Raw genomic sequence first — 17,401 nt, forward strand, 5'->3', positions numbered from 1 at the left:
AAAAAGATAGTCTTTTCAACAAATGGTGCTGGTTCAATTTGAGGTCAGCATGCAGAAGAATGCGAATTGCGAATTGATCCATTCTAATCTCCACGAACTAAACTTCCCTCCAAGTGGATCAAGGACCTCCATGTGAAACCAGACACACTGAAACTAATAGAAAAGAAACTGGGGAAGACCCTTGAGGACATGGGCACAGGGGAAATTTCCTGAACAGATCACCAATAGCTTATGCTCTAAGATCAAGAATTGGCAAATGGGACCTCAAAAAATTACAAAGTTTCTGTAAGGCAAAGGACACTGCTAAAAGTACAAAATTGCAAACATCAAATTGGGAAAGGACATTCACCAATCCTACATCTGATAGAGGGCTAATATCCAATATATACAAAGAACTAAAGAAGTTAGACCCCAGGGAACCAAATAACCCTATTAAAAATGGGGTACAGATCTAAACAAAGGATTTTCACCTGAATAAATTCATATGGCTGAGAGGCACCTTAAGAAGTGCTCAACATCATTAGTCATTAGGGAAATGCAAATCAAAACAACCCTGAGATTTCACCTTACACCAGTCAGAATGTCTAATGTCAAAAACTCAGGAAACAGTAGGTGTTGGCGAGGATGTGGAGAAAGAGGAACACTCCTCCACTGCTGGTGGGGCTGTAAGATGGTACAACCACATTGGAAATCAGTCTGGCGGTTCCTCAGAAAACTGTATATGACACTTCTGGAGGACCCTGCTATATCTCTCCTGGGCATATACCCAAAGGATTCCCCAGCATACAAGACCCTCTGAAGCTAATAGAAAAGAAACAGGGAAGACCCTTGAGGACATCGGTACAGGGGGAAAGTTCCTGAACAGAACACCAATAGCTTATACTATAAGATCAAGAGTTGACAAATGGGACCTCATAAAATTACAAAGTTTTTGTAAAGCAAAGGACACCATCAAAAGGACAAATCGGCAACCAACAAATTGGGAAAAGATCTTCACCAACCCTACATCAGATAGAGGGCTAATATTCAATATATACAAAGAACTTAAGAAGTTAGACCCCAGAAAACCAAATAACCCTATTAAAAATGGGGTACAGAGTTAAACAAAGAATTCTCACCTAAAGAACTTCGGATGGCAGAGAAGCATCTTAAAAAATGCTCAACTTCACTAGTCATTAGGGAAATGCAAATCAAAACCACCCTGAAATTTCACCTTAAACCAGTCAGAATGGCTAAGATTAAAAACTCAGGAGACAGCAGGTGTTGTCGAGGATGTGGAGAAAGAGGAATACTCCTCCACTGCTGGTGGGGTTGCAAATTAGTACAACCACTCTGGAAATCAGTCTGGTGGTTCCTCAGAAAACTGGGCACCTCACGTCCAGAAGATCCTGCTGTATCACTCTTGGGCTATACCCAGAGGATTCCCCAGCATGTAATAAGGATACAGCTCCACTGTGTTCATAGCAGCCTTATTTATAATAGCCAGAAGCTGGAAAGAACCCAGGTATCCCTCAGCACAAGAATGGATGCAAAAAATGTGGTATATATACACAATGGAGTACTCTTCATCCATTAGAAACAATGAATTCATGAAATTCTTAGGCAAATGAATGGAGCTGGAGAACATCATACTAAGTGAGGTAACCCAGTCTCCAAAGATCAATCATGGTATGCACTCACTAATAAGTGGATATTAGCCTAGAAAATCCAAAACATAATCCACACATCAAATGAGGTACAAGAAGAATGGAGGCGTGGCCCCTGGTTCTGGAAAGACTCAGTGTAGCACTATAAGGCAAAACCAGAACAGGGAAGTGGGAAGGGGTGGGTGGGAGAACAGGTGGAGGGAAGGGGGCTTATGTGACTTTCGGGGAGTGGGGGACCAGAAAAGGGGAAATTATTTGAAATGTAAATAAAAATATATCGAATAAAAAAAAGTAAAAAAAAACGAATCAATATAGAACTGTTTTATATATATATATAATTTCTTTTAGATCAAAAATCAAAAGTGGATAGTTTCTTTTTTTATAATTTCAGCATGTACTTCTGAAATTTATAATTCAAGTATTAAAAGTAACATGAACACTGTAATCAAATGACACATTTGACAGTATCAGATAATTTTCAGAAATCTAATATAATCTTCCAATATCTACCCTGTAATTTCACTGTGAATAAGAATCAGTTCATTATGGGATACACCTGGGATAGTTCACAACTGTCCTCCACATGGGAGCCTAGATGCTCTATGGCTACCGAAGGCTGTGAAGATCTCTGTAGCCATACTAGCTGATGAGCTATAATCTACTCTCACTTCTTGTAAACCTCATCACTCTATATTATAAAGTTTACTTTTTAGACTTAAAATAAATGTCTTTTCATGAAAACTATATAAAATACAATGCACAACTAATAACTAACATTTGTAGACTCCATAACAATTAACTTCTGAACAATTGTGTCATGTACATCAAATATAATCATTGTCTTGAATTTTATGGTAATCATTTCATTTTCATATAGAATTCACCAAAAATGGCTGTATTCATTATATATCCTTAATATATACATAAATTTCTATTATTTAGTGTCATCTATTTTCTTTCCCTTTGAGTTACTTTTATAGTTTACCAGATTTTGTGTGACACCTCACTGACAGGAGTAAACATCACATTTGCTCATAGTTGAATAGAGGAAAGGGATCCCATAGTGTGAAGAAAAAGAAGAGACATCAGAAAAATTGAAAAGCTATATCAGTACTAGTAATTTGAATTGTGGTAATCAGGAAATGAAAGAAAATTTGTAATATACAAAAGGTATAAGGAGAGGTCATTTTACTGGCAATCTATATACTCTGAGAGCCCTCACCTTCCTACCTATCCAACTTTGTGCATGCTTTCTGTGAAAACCAAAATGAAAATCAAAATAAAGAAAAAGACCAATAAGACAAAAATTTAAAATCTTGTCAAAGTGCAAAATGCCTACACAGGATCAAGGCAAATGAATCTTACAATTAAAAAAGGGAAGAAGATGAAATGTTTCACCTCTAAATAAGGAGGTATTTGCAATTGATATCTGCTGGGAACAGGAAAAGCAGAGTACTCTAATGGACTATAGCAGGGTATATCAACAAGATTCCAGGTATGCCCTTAGACGAGGAGAAGTTGGCTACCACAAAGAGACTCTATATTTATTTGGATTTTGTTTATTTCATTTCCATTACATTTTCCATTTAAGGCAATTAAGTCTATATACATATGTATCATACTGATGTATGTATTGATATATGTGTGAATATATATAATATTGATACATGTATTGATATATAATATGTGTATCTAAGTTATATATGTCTATAGAATATACTATATACACACAAACATATACTTACACACACACATACACACACGTACACACACACACACACACACACACATATATATATATATATGTATGTATATATATATATATAAAACAGATGTCATACTAGTAACTTAGCAGCACACTTTAAAACTCTACAACAAAATATAAATGAAGTAGTCCAAGAGGATTGAAATAGAAACAGAATAAAACAATACAAATAATCGATTAAAGTGTTCATTTATTGAGACAATCAATGAGATTGACAAACCATTCTTAAAACACACATTAAAATTCAGAGAAAGAACATCCTTAAAACACACATTAACATTCAGAGAAAGAACATCAAAATTTTCATAATTAGAATGAACAGCAGGGCATAGTGTTGGACATTAAGAAGTTCCTGTAAATTATAAGGACTTACTTTAAAAAACTGTATTTCACCAAATTGAAAAATCTAAAATTAATGGGTAAACTTCATGATAGTTAGCAAATACTGAAGCTAAATAAAGATCAGTTAAGCAAATTAAATATATCAGTCCTCAATTTTTTATAAGGACTTAGTCAATCTGATTCCAAAACAACCTAAAAACTCAACAAAGTAAGAATTACAAACCAATGCCCCTTATAAACATATATGCAAAAGATTCTCAATAAAATACTTTCAAATTAATCTTGGAATACAACAAAAATATCATTTATCATAACCAAATAAGCTATATCCTAATGTTTCTGGGTTGCTTCAAAATATGTAAATCAATAAATGAAATCTGTCATATACACAGATTGTAAGACAATTCCACATGATGATGATATTAAATTTAGAAAAGACTTTTGACAAAATTCAGTGTTCATCTCATGGTGAAAGTCATGGACATACCACAACATATTAAAGATAGTGTTCAAGTCTATAACAAACATCAAGTTAAATAAAGATATATTGAAAAACAATTTTCAAATCAGGAACAAGAAAAGGTTGTCCACTCTCCCCATACCTATATAATTTAGTACTTGTAGTCTTACCCAGATCCATAGGACTACTGAAAGTCATTAAGTGTATAGAAATTAGGAAGGAAGAATTAAATATCTTTATTTGCAGATGATATGATAGTATATATAAAATGACCCCAAAATTTCCACCGGAAAACTGCTATAGCTCCTAAGCATTTCAGCATAGTAGCTGGATACAAAATGAACTCACAAACATTACCAGTCTTTCTCTATGATGAGAGCAGACAGACTGAGAAACAAATCAAGGACACATCCTCGCAGTATCCTCAAATAATATAAAATATCTTGGAGTGACTCTAACCAACCACGTGAAAGATTTGTGCTGTGCTTTGAATAATAATGGTCTTCATAGGCTAATATATTTTAAGTTAGTCATAACGATGTGCCACTACTTGAAAAGAATTTGGAGATTTGTTCTTAGCTGCGTAAGTGTGTCATTGTCAGAGGGAGTGTGTCAGTATAGATGCAATGATGTTTCAACAGTCCATGACAGGCCCAATGTCTCTTCCTGATGACTATAGAACTGAATGGAAAACTCTCATCTTCTCCAGTTTCATGTTTGCTGGGCTGCTGCTGTGTTCTCCACTATGATGATAATATACTAAATCTTTGAAGAAGTAAGTAATCTCAAATTAAATGGTATATTTTATGAGTTCCATTAGTCATGAAGTCTCTTCACAGCAAGATAATACTCAGACAACTTCTATGACAAAAGCACTAAGATGATGAACAGAAGTGGAGAAATTATCATAGGATGAAAAGTTCTCTCAATCTTATAGATCGGGAGAATTAATTCACTAGAAATGTCTATCCTAACAAAAGTTATCTATAGTGCAATTCCTATACAAATTCCAACACACCTTTTCACATTTATTTAAAAAACAATTTTCAGCATAATATGGAAACAGAAACATCCTCCCCATACTAACTATAAACCAAAGCAGAGTCAGGATAGCTAAAATAACCCTGAATAATAAAACAGATGTAAGCGGTATTAGCGTTGATGACTTCAAAATGACTTACAGAAAATAGCACTCTAATTAAAGAAGTCTGTTGTTAATTGGAATCCAGTTATAAATCCACACACTTGTGGAACACCTACAGACAACTGATTTTTGATAAAGAAATAAATACCTGAATGCAAAGCTTCTTCAAAAATGCTGCTGGAAAAATTAAATAGCTGCACATTGGAGGAATGGGTACAGAAAATGTTAGGTATATTTATACAATGGAATACTACTCAGCAGTTAAAAACAATGAATTCATGAAATTCTTAGCCACATGGTTGGAACTGGAAAATATCATCCTAAGTGAAGTAACCCAATCACAAAAGAACACACATGAAATGCAGTCACTGATATGTGGATATTAGCTCAGATGTTCTGAATACCCTAGATCCAATTCACATATCATATGATTCCAAAGAAGGAAGGAGAGGGTCCTGGTTCTGGAAAGGCTTGATGCAGCAATGTAGGGAATTACCAGAACAGAGACGTGGGAGGAGGTTGATTGGTGAATGGACAGAGCGACAAGGGCTTATGGGACTTAAGGTGAGAGGGGAATCGGGAAAGGGGAAAACATTTGCAATGTAAAAAAAATGTAGAAAATATGTACAAACAAACAAACAGGAAGAATCTAAATTGATCCACATTAATTTCCATGGGCTCTGCTGAACTGGACATGTCTCTTACTGGCTGGAGAATTCTAGAGAGCTGCCCCATCTCTGATAGGCAGTAGTCCTGGGGAGAACATGTCCTGTGCCTTCCCCGGGCATAACAGTGTAACTGACCCTGGTGGCTAGTCTGTAGAGAGCCACTCATTAGGGTTATAGATTGGAGAATTGACCCTCCTAATCTTCTGTGGTGAGGTGGCCTGAATGTGAAGATGATGTTTTCCCCATTCCACATTTGCCACCCATGGGAGTTGGGAGAGCAGACTCAGAGGGAATGGCCTTCTGATAACTAGCTGACTGTAGCACCTGGGCATTACAGTGGAGCTGGCTTTGATGACAAAAGAAGAGATGAACCATCTTGGAGGTTATCAAAACAGGTGAGATTGCCCATCTCTTAGAGGCTACAGAATTTGGGAGAATAGGCCCCGTGTCTTGACTGGGCAGCAAGCACAAAGGAGCTTACCCTGAAGGTGTGTGTGTGTGTGTGTGTGTGTGTGTGTGTGTGTGTGTGTGTGCATCTGTGTGTCTGTGTGTGTCTGTGTGTGTGTGTGTCTGTGTGTGTGTGTGTGTTCACAGATAAAACGGCCCTGATGACATAACAGCAGGAGAGCTGATTGCCTCACTCTGATGGCCGCAGAGAGTGAACTAGCTGAAACAATGCTGGAGAGCTTGCCCTTGTGGTGCAGAAAGAAAGAGGCAGCTCACTTACCAGCTCAGGTACCAGACAAGGCCAGATCCAAGACTGAGTTCAAACACCACTAAATCTATACCATGTGGGAATGATTAGAATCAGTGCCGATCATGCTGACCCAAAGCTGCAGGATCTCCACTACCCAGGTTAACAACAGGTAATCAGGGAGAAGTCTTAGTGAGGATGCAATATTGATGGTGTCACAGAAGTCAGAGACCTTGAATCAGACCAATGACTCACTGCATATATATATATATATATATATATATATATATATATATATATATATATATATATATATATATATATATATATAATGTCTATATGCATATAGATACTGTGTATCTATATGCATATATCTACTGTGTCTGTGTATACTTGTGTACTTGTGTGCATGCATGTGTGTGTGTGTGTGTGTGTGTTATTTTGGGAGATACATTGCATGAGTCAAGGCCAGCTGTGAGCTGAAGAGGAGCTAATTGGAACTGGAGGGAATACTGTGAAATTCAAAAAGAGTAAAAGGTGTTTTTAAAAAGGAATTACAACTATTTTTGAGAATATGATATAATTAAAATATTTTTCCTTTTCCATTCATCACTTTAACCCTCAGCCCATATACCTGTCCTCTCTCCTTCAAATAGAGTACCTCCTTTCTGTTCTTGTTTTGGTGTACTAAGATATTACTAGCATGTATGTAAATAAGTGTACATGTATACACATGGAGAGAGAATCTCTTATAAGCATCACCTTTCAACAAACAAGCTTATGGATAATGAGCTGAGACAAAAAAATAGGACGTGGGTCACTGGCAGGAAGACAGCAGATTCTGAGACTTGGTGAGATAATAAAAGGAGATGCAAGAAGATTTGAGAAAAATTAAAAGGATATGCTGGAGGAGACCTTGAAGAAGAATTCAAGGAAGAAGGCTGGAACTGAGGGAGACACAGAGTAGTTTAAAGGGGTTAAATAAATTATGATTTAGCCAGGGAATGAGACGAAGCTCATGACCAAGGCATTTAATAATAAATAGTCATGAAGTAGTCATGCTAGAAGCAGGATATAGAGAGAAAAACAGATTTAATAATTACACACACACACACACACACACACACACACAAGCAAAGTCTTTTGACTGGGAAAGTCCACATCTCCCATTTCCAAGGAGGAACCAACTCTCATCTCTTAGCAAACTCATTGTATATCTTCAATATTTTAGGATTTTATAAATTTAAGATGATATATATATTAAACAAAAAAATCTATACTTATTTTACCTTGTTTACATTCATGATTAGAGACATATTTATTTGTTTATATTTAATAATTTAATATAATTATATCTGAATGTTTGCAATTACAATACATGCCTATTTTACATGTAAACTTAATGTGATGGATAGTAATATTTTCTAAAGCAAAGGAATTTAAATTCTTTTGTTATGGAAATCTTATGGCTCAGATTTTAGAGAGTTCCAGCAAATTAGAAATGATTAACCATCACAGAAATAAATAGAAATCAACTGTAAAAGTCAGGGATGGAATTTGATAAATATAAACACATAATTATATATTTGAAAGTAGGAAGAAGTTGTAGATTATTAGAAAAAAGTAAAAGAGCTATTGATCTCATTTATTCCTAGTCAAACCATGTCATTGTTGACTGTTATCTCTGTTCTGAGCATAATGAATCTTATCAGTAAGATTAAAATTGCTAAGGGTGAATAGAGAAAAATCTAGACAAAACTGTTTCTTCTAGGAAATGTAATGAACTTCTGCACTACAAGGTATTTAATATTTTAGCTATCAATCTGGAAGGAGAAAAAGGTACCTAGGAAATGATCACTCTGCTTAGGGACACAGGTTTATCATTGAGAAATATATGTGAAAAAAGGTTTTGTCCAAGAAAGATTGATCCAACAAAGAAGGAATCCAAGTTTTATTGAAACGGTCCAGAAAACATGACAAAATGTGTCAGGTAGCAATATTTTGAAAACATTACAGGTACAAGAAAGACATTTATTAACATTAGGCAAATTCTTATTAAATGGTAAGTGTGGTCATATAAAGCATATGTGTTCAGAGTGCTCTGAACCAAGTTTAAGACAAAGAAAATAAAATAGTGTAGGGAAAGACTTGAAGGGTTTGCTCTGCTGTTTCTTGCCCAATGAATGACTGCAATTTCAAGGAAAGAATGATATATAATTCATAATTTTTCTAAAAATGTACAGTAAAACATGGTACAATAGTTATAAATGGTAAATTAGTACAACTTATATATCTAGTAAAATTGGCACCTAATAGAAAGATAAAAGGGGAATGAATGTAACAATGTTTGAATATCTAGGTAGTGTCCTGGGCCCATTTTCACTGCACATTTCTATACATCTGCCTGTTAATTTTTGCTTACTTCTCATACCTGACAGGTTGTGGAAGACTTTAGCATGTTCAATGTCACTAGAATAACAGGGTTCATCCTTATGGGATTCTCGGATACTCCAGAGCTACAGACTGTATGTGGGCTGTTCTTCTTGGTAATGTACCTAGCAGTCATAATGAATAACCTCCTCCTCATCACTCTAATCACTCTGGATCTGAAACTCCAAACACCCATGTACTTTTTCCTGAAGAATTTGTCCCTGTTGGATCTCTTCTTTATTTCTGTTCCAATCCCAAATTTCTTTATCAATAGCATAACTCACAGTAATTCAATTTCTATTCTCAGTTGTGCCCTTCAAGTATTTTTAATGGCTTCTTTTGCATCTGGAGAATTATTTGTCCTAACAGCAATGTCATATGATCGATATATTTCCATCTGCTCTCCCCTTCACTATGAGGTCATCATGAGCAGTGGTAACTGTGTGCTGATGGTGGGTGTTTCCTGGACTACTGGGGTACTCGTAGGAGCTTTATATACAGCTGGCACATTTTACATGCCTTTCTGTGGCTCCATTGAGATTCCACAGTTTTTCTGTGATATTCCCTCATTGTTAAGGATTTCCTGCTCTGACACACTTGTGGTCATTTATACAAGTTTTGGAGTTGGTCTTTGTCTGGGCATGGTTTGTATCGTCTGTATTGTGCTCTCTTACTTTCACATTTTCTCCACTGTGCTGAGGATTCCTACCACTAAAGGTCAGTCCAAAGCATTTGCCACCTGCATCCCTCATCTCACTGTTTTCAGTATTTTCATTGCCACTGGTTGCTTTGTCTATCTGAAGCCACCCTCAAGTACAGCATCAATTATAGATAAAGTATTTTCTGTACTGTATACTGTGTTGCCTCCAGCACTTAATCCTGTGATTTACAGCCTGAGAAATACTGATGTCAAGTGTGCTTTGAGAAATTTGCAACAAAATCTCTGTTCAAGGGGTTCACTTTACTTTACAGTTCAAAGCATATGTCCATGGTATACTGCTTTGCATTTTAAAACTAAGTTTTGTAATTATTGACTCTCAAAAAATGTAGATACTCATTTATTCCTTGCAAAATTACAAACACTCAGCTGAATGCTGATATGCTCAATGATCAGAAAATCATATTAGACTAACCTATAAAGTTACATTAACAGCTTCTTATCTGTATGATAAAGCCTTTTTCATTTGGGGAGTATACCTTTCTAAAAGGATTGTTAATTTTTTCTTCATGGTAAGATTGAATGAATAGCCTGTGATTTGAACACTCATTATCTACTTGCTTTACCAACAAAACAAACTAACAGTTATTAGCATTTTGTCTAGGTCCTGCCCCACAGTTACCTGGCAATATTCAGGTTTGCCTGACTCTCTATAAATGGAACGGCTAGGCTCTCTCTCTCTCTCTCTCTCTCTCTCTCTCTCTCTCTGTCTCTCTGTCTCTCTCTCTCTCTCTCCCTCTCTCCCTCTTTCTCTTGCCTTCTTGCTCTTGCTCTGTCCTCTTGTCCTGCCTCCCATCTTTCCCATTTTCTCCTCCCTACCTCTCTCTACTTGTGCTCTGCTCTACTCCTAAGCTCTCTCTCTCCCCTCTCTGTCTCTGTCTCTCTGTCTCTCCATCTCTCTGTCTGTCTCTATCTGTCTCTCTGTGTTTCTCTGTCCCTATCTCTCTGTCTCTCTCTGTCTCTGTGTCTCTCTCTGTGTCTCTGTCTCTGTCTCTCTCTCTCTCTCTCTCTCTCTCTCTCTCTCTCTCTCTCTCTCTCTCTCTCTCTCTCCCTACCCTCTAATTTCCCCTCTCTATGGACTGAATAAACTCTATTCTATACTAAACTCTCAGTCCTGAGGCTGGTCCCTTGGGGGGAAGAGATGCCTTAGCATGGGCCTCAGAGGCAGCCCGTTCCCCATACCAGACTGCACATCCACCAAACTTATTCCTTCTCTCTATTTGTATAAAACCCAGTAACAATAACCACAAAATTTTTGAGATGGTGCAAGCATGTGAACAATCAAGGTAGGTTCACATGTAATTTCTGTGCTAATTTTTCTAATAATTAAAAAGAATAGACAAGAAGCAACCTACTAGGCATCGATTGTAGTAGGCTCAGTTCTTGAAGAAGTATCAAATTCTTGAGGCAAAGAAAATCTATATGGAGACCATATAAGCCAAATTCTCGAAGACAAATAGCGGCTGCCCAGGTTGACACTATAATCTTAGAGAAATTGTAGAGTTTAAAACTTGTGTGTCCTTTTTTTCTGCACTTTCTCTTGTCTTACAATATTGTTAATACATAAGAGATAACAAACTTACAAGTCTAAGGAGTCTAAATAACCTTACAAATCCTAAAGAGTTTTAAAAACACAAACACCTTTTGCATATTACCTCATTAATAAAACAAATACTGGCAAGAGGAGAATCTGTGACTATCCAAGGAGACTTGAAGGGGCTCTATGGCCTGTGAGGCTTTCTGACTTTCATACATTGAGCAGTAGGTTTGCAGTTATTGTGTCACCTGAGCTAAAGTAGCAGAGCCGGATGAGTTGGATGTTGGCCTAACGCCGTTCGAATACAGATGATCCCATTATAAATATCAAATGCTAGACAAAAAGCTAAAACTTTTTGAACATTTCCTGCTGGATTCAGCTTAGTCTTTCTTTGTTGTTCATTCATTATTCTGCTTTTAGAATTGAAAGGTTTGATGAGTGTCATTGAACATATGAAGTACATTTTATTGTTTTGTTTTTGTTTTTGTTTTGAGGTCAAATGCACTCTTGCTTTTCATTTCAGGAGAAAATTGAATCATGAACTTAAAAACTATATCTTATATTTTAAATTATGTCATTGTGTGTATTTGAGAAGATGAGTACATCTAACATCAAAAACCAAAACAGTTAATTATGGTAAAAATGATGAGTAATTCTTCATAACCTAATGGAAGTTCTAGAAAAGAAAACCTTTATCCTCAGCAAGATCGATATCTGCTCTTACCAACTGACTCATCTCTTTAAGGCACCAGGGATATTTGAGTGATGTTGATGTTAGAAGCTTAAGACTAGATATTTTTATAGTAGTAAACATATTTGTGTAATGTTATGCTTAAAAGTAATGCATTTGGGGATCAAGTTGAAAAGAGAATAATATGCGATGGCTATTGTTTTCTCTAAATTTCATGAATTATAGCATCAACTAAGAAAAAAGAATGTTTTAGTATGGGCATGTCTGTGAGGGCAATTCTAGAAAAGATTGTCCTTGATAGGAAGATATACCCTGGCTGAGGGTAAAGATATTTTCTGGATTGTCAACTTGCTTAGAAATAAAGAAACTGAGTAGAATACCATAGAGGGTTATAGTTTCATTTTCTACTTTCTGAATATAGGCACACTGTGACCAGCTCTTTCATGAGCCTGCAACAATCTGACTTTGTGGTTTGTAGTGCACCTACCAAAATGACATAGAATCAATTCTTGGCTTCTAGTGTAAATTTTCTTCTATATATTTGATACAGTAAGGAAAAAAGTGAATTATATTGGAAGTATTTCAGGAATCTTTGTTCAGAGTTCCTAATGTTGTATTTTGGAACATTTTTTAAAACTATATTATCTCCAATTATATGTACTGTATAATTGAGTAAATACACAATTACTCTGTTTCTTGGAAAATATGAACACGTTCTTCATGACCTATTAGTCTATTTACAGTTGGCTGAGTCATATGATATGTGGAAAGCACCAATAATTATAACAGTCTTGAAAACCATGGACTCTTCAAAATACTATCCAGAAACATCCTTGAGTGGGGACACCAAGGGAATCGCCGTGTGACTGAAAAAAAAAATCTGTTAGAGACATTGTGACTATGTAAACTTTCAAATGAATCCACATGAAAGATTATAAAATGTAAAATATGTTCCTCACTGCTTATATTTACATTATCCTGATAAGAAGAGATTACAATTTAGCTCTGAACTTCAAGTTTTCTTACAGCCCTATAGCTTCAACCATATGTTATTATTTCTGTTTCCAAGTCAAGCTACACTTTGTATAGCCATTTCATGTAATTTACTGGTAAATCAAATTCTAATTAAATGTGAAAACATTCCCTTTCTCAAGACTAACTGGTAGAAAATTTTCTGAAGAGCAACTCTTTGTTAGGAATATGAAGAATCTGACTTGTTCTATGGTTCAAATTTCAAATTTCTATTGATAAATATTGAAATACACTGTGTAAAAAATTTTTAAAATATTACAGATATGGAAAAAATTAAGGCAGTGCAATTTAGTAGTGATTTATTTACCGTGATATGTTTGATAGTTTCCTTTTTGCATATGGTTGGAATATCTTAGCAAAGTTCCTGGAGATTAGGCCTCTATCAGACATTCTTTTTGTGTACACATTTTCTCTGAAAATGTCCAAATGGTATCCATTCTCTTGTTTCATTTGAGATATATTTATAAAATACCATCTGCACAGATCTTTGTCCCATATATTATTCCTTTGAATTTTGGTGGAAAGCTAATAACCTGAAACAATTGACTAACTTCTATAACAAGGACTTTTGTTGCCCCAAACCATCTCACATGAAGACCATTTTGTTTTTAGTAGAATATGTGTGCATGAGTATCTTTGACTCTTCTAGTGGAGAATAAGATACTCAAATAATCTCTGCGTTATTTTCTATTATGTAGTCAGTATAACACACACACAGGCTTGTGTGCAGGTGTGTACACACACAGGGGAAGAGATTTGTTTTTAAGTAAAATTGTGTAAAATATATTTGACCTAGTAACCAACAATATAGTTTTAACACTGAACACATGCAAGAAGTGAATTTTCTTTTTTTTAATTTTTTTATTTGATATATTTTTTATTTACATTTCAAATGATTTCTCATTTTATGGATTCCCTACTCCTTGAAAGTCCCATAAGCTCTCTTCCCTCCCTGTGTTCCCCAATCAAGCCCATTCAAGTTCTCTAGCCTGGTATTCACCTATAATGCTGCACTGAGACTTTCCAAGACTAGGGTATTTCCTTCCTTTTTCTTGGGCATCATTTGATATGCGAATAGTTTCTTGAGTATTCTGAGTTTCTGGGCTAATATCTGCTTACGAATCAGTAAATACCATGTGTCTTCTTTTGTAATTGGGTCACCTCACTCAGGATGACATTTCCAGTTCCACTCACTTGCCTAAGAATTTCATGAATTCATTGGTTTTAATAGCTGTGTAGTATTTCATAGTGTAAATATACCACATTTTCTGTATCCATTCCTCCATTGAGGGACATCTGGGTTCTTTCCAGCTTCTGGCTATTATAAATAGCACTGCTGTGAACATAGTGGAGCATGTGTCCTTATTACATGCCAGGGAATCCTTAGGGTACATGCCCAGGAGTAGTATAGCAGTGTGCTCTGATAGTATCATGCCCAGTTTTCTGAGGAACAGCCAGACTGATTTCCAGAGTGGTTGTATCAGCTTGCAACCCCACCAGTAGTGGAGGAGTGTTCCTTTTTTTCCATATCCTTTCCAGCACCAGTTTTCTCCTGAGTTTTTGAACTTAGCCATTATTACTGGTGTCAGCTGAAATCTCAGGTTTGTTTTGATTCGCATTTCCCAGATGACTAAGGATGTTGAACATTTCTTTAGGTGCTCCTCAGCCATTTGATATTCCTCAGGTGAAAAGTTTTTATTTAGCTCTGTACCACATTTTTAATAAGGTTATTTGGCTCTCTGGAATCTAACTTTTTGGGTTTTTTTGTATATATTGGAGATTAGCCCTCTGTTGGATGCATGGTTCGTAAAGATCTTTTCCCAACTTGTTGGTTGAAGTTTTGTCCTTTTGACCATTTTCTTGGCCTTACAGAAACTTTGTAATTTTATGAGGTCCCATTTGTCAATTCTTGATTTTAGAGCATAAGCTATTGCTGTTCTATTCAGAAAAATTTGCCCTGTGCCCATGAACTCAATGCTCTTCCCCAGTTTCTTTTCTATAAGTTTCAGTGTGTCTGATTTTATGTGAAGGTTCCTGCTCTGCTTAGATTTGTGCTTAGTACAAGGAGATAAGAATGGACCAATTTGCATTTTTGTACACGCTGACCTTCAGTTGAAGCGGCACCATTTGTTGAAAAGGCAATATTTTTCCGAGGGATAGTTGTAGCACCTTGGTCAAAGATCAAGTGACCATAAGTGTTTGGGTTCATTTCTGGGTGTTCAGTTCTATTGCATTGATCTACCTGACTGTCTTTGTATCAATACCATGCAGTTTTTAATACTATTGCTCTGTAGTACTGCTTGAGATCAGGGACACTGATTGCCCAGAAGTTCTTTTACTGTTGAGACTAGTTTTATCTATCCTGGGTATTTTTATTATTACAGATGAATTTGAGCATTGCTCTTTTTAACTCTATGAAGAATAGTGTTGAGAATTTGAAGGGGATTGAATTAAATATGTATATTGTTTTGGGGAAGATGTTCGCTTTTACTATATTAATCCTGACAATCAAAGAGCATGGAAGACTTTTCCACCTTCTGAGGTCTTCTTCGATTTCTTTCTTTAAAGGCTTGAAGTTCCTGTCATACAGGTCATTCACTTGTTTGGTTAGAGTCACACCAAGATACTTTATATTGTTTGTGGCTATTGTGAAGGGTGTCATTTCCCTAACTTCTTTGTCAGCCTGATTATCCTTTGAGTATAGGAAGGCTACTGATTTGCTTGAGTTAATTGCATATCCAGCCACCTTGCTGAAGTTGTTTATCAGCTGTAGGAATTTTCTGGTGGAATTTTTTTGGGTTGCTTAAGTATACTATCATATCATTTGCAAAAAGGGATAATTTGACCTCTTCCTTTTCAATTTGTATCCCTTTGACCTCATTTTGTTGTCTAATTGCTCTAGCGAGAACTTCAAGTACTATATTGAATAAATATGGAAAGAGAGGCAGCCTTGTCTGATTTAGTGGGATTGCTTCAAGTTTCTCTCCATTTAGTTTGATGTTGGGTACTGGTTAGCTGTATATTGCTTTCATTATGTTTAGGTACGAGCCTTGAAATACTGTTCTTTCCAAGGCTTTTAGCATAAAAGAATGCTGAATTGTGTCAAATGCTTTTTTTGCGATCCAATGAAATGACCATGTGGTTTTTTCTTTGAATTTGTTTATATAGTGGATCACATTGATGGATTTACATATATTGAGCAATCTCTGCATCCCTGGAATGAAGCATACTTGATCATGGTGAATGATCATTTTGATGTGTTCTTGGATTCAGTTGGCAAGAACTTTATTGAGCATTTTTGCATCGATATTCATAAGGGAAATGGGTCTGCTATTCCCTTTTTTATTGGATCTTTGTGTGGTCTTGATATCAGTGAAATTGTGGCTTCTTAGAAAGAGTTGGGTAGTGTTCCTTCTATTTCTATTTTGTGTAATATTTTGAAGAGTATTAGTATTTAGTCTTCTTTGAAGGTCTGATATAATTCTACACTCAAACCATCTTGTCCTGTGCTTTTTTTTTTTTGTTTTTGGTTAGGATACTGTCAATGACCACTTCTATTACTTTCAGGGTTATGTGACCATTTAGATGGTCTATCTGGTCATGATTAAAGTTTGGTAGTTTGTATCTGTCTAGAAAATTTTCCATTTCATCCAGATTTTCCAGTTTTGTTGAGTATAGGCTTTTGTATTAAGATCTGATTTTTTTTAATTTCCTCAGTTTCTGTTGTTATTTCTCCCTTTTCATTTCTGATTTTGTCAATTTGGATACTGTCGCTGTGCCCTTTGGTTAGTCTTGATAAAGGTTTATCTATCTTGTTGATTTTCTCAAAGAACAAGCTCCTGTTTTTATTGATTCTTTGTATAGTTCTTTTTGTTTCAACTTGCTTCATTTCAGACCTGAGTTTGATGATTTCCTAACTTCTACCCATCTTGTATATATTAGCTTATTGTTTTAAAGCTTTCAGGTATTCTCTTTTTTTTTTATGATTATGTCTTTTTATTCTTTGTAATACGGGTAAAATTGAAAAACTCGTAAACTATTATTACTCTGAAAAATAACTGTGGAGTTTACTAATTGGTACAAACAATTAGAAAACAATTATTTTCAAATATTATACTTTGAAATTTCAAATATTGCAATTTCAAATATTACATTTGAAATTAGATAAATTCATTTTACAAGAACATTGTCTATAAAGTAATTATATCTAACTTGGGGAAATTACTTTAAAATTTAAGAAGTTTTTGCTTTTAAAAATGCTTTCTTATTATTGT

At 35.5% G+C, this 17,401-nt stretch overlaps 1 protein-coding gene across 1 annotated transcript; it reads left to right on the top strand.

The window, feature by feature from the left end:
* Positions 1-9,175: 9,175 nt before the first annotated feature.
* Positions 9,176-10,183, top strand: LOC127681571 (olfactory receptor 14A2-like). The gene has a single exon (XM_052177956.1). The coding sequence runs from the start codon at positions 9,176-9,178 to the stop codon at positions 10,181-10,183; it is 1,008 nt and encodes a 335-aa protein (XP_052033916.1).
* Positions 10,184-17,401: the final 7,218 nt, after the last annotated feature.

The sequence above is a fragment of the Apodemus sylvaticus genome, chromosome 1, assembly GCF_947179515.1.
Source record: "Apodemus sylvaticus chromosome 1, mApoSyl1.1, whole genome shotgun sequence".
Lineage (NCBI taxonomy): Eukaryota > Metazoa > Chordata > Mammalia > Rodentia > Muridae > Apodemus > Apodemus sylvaticus.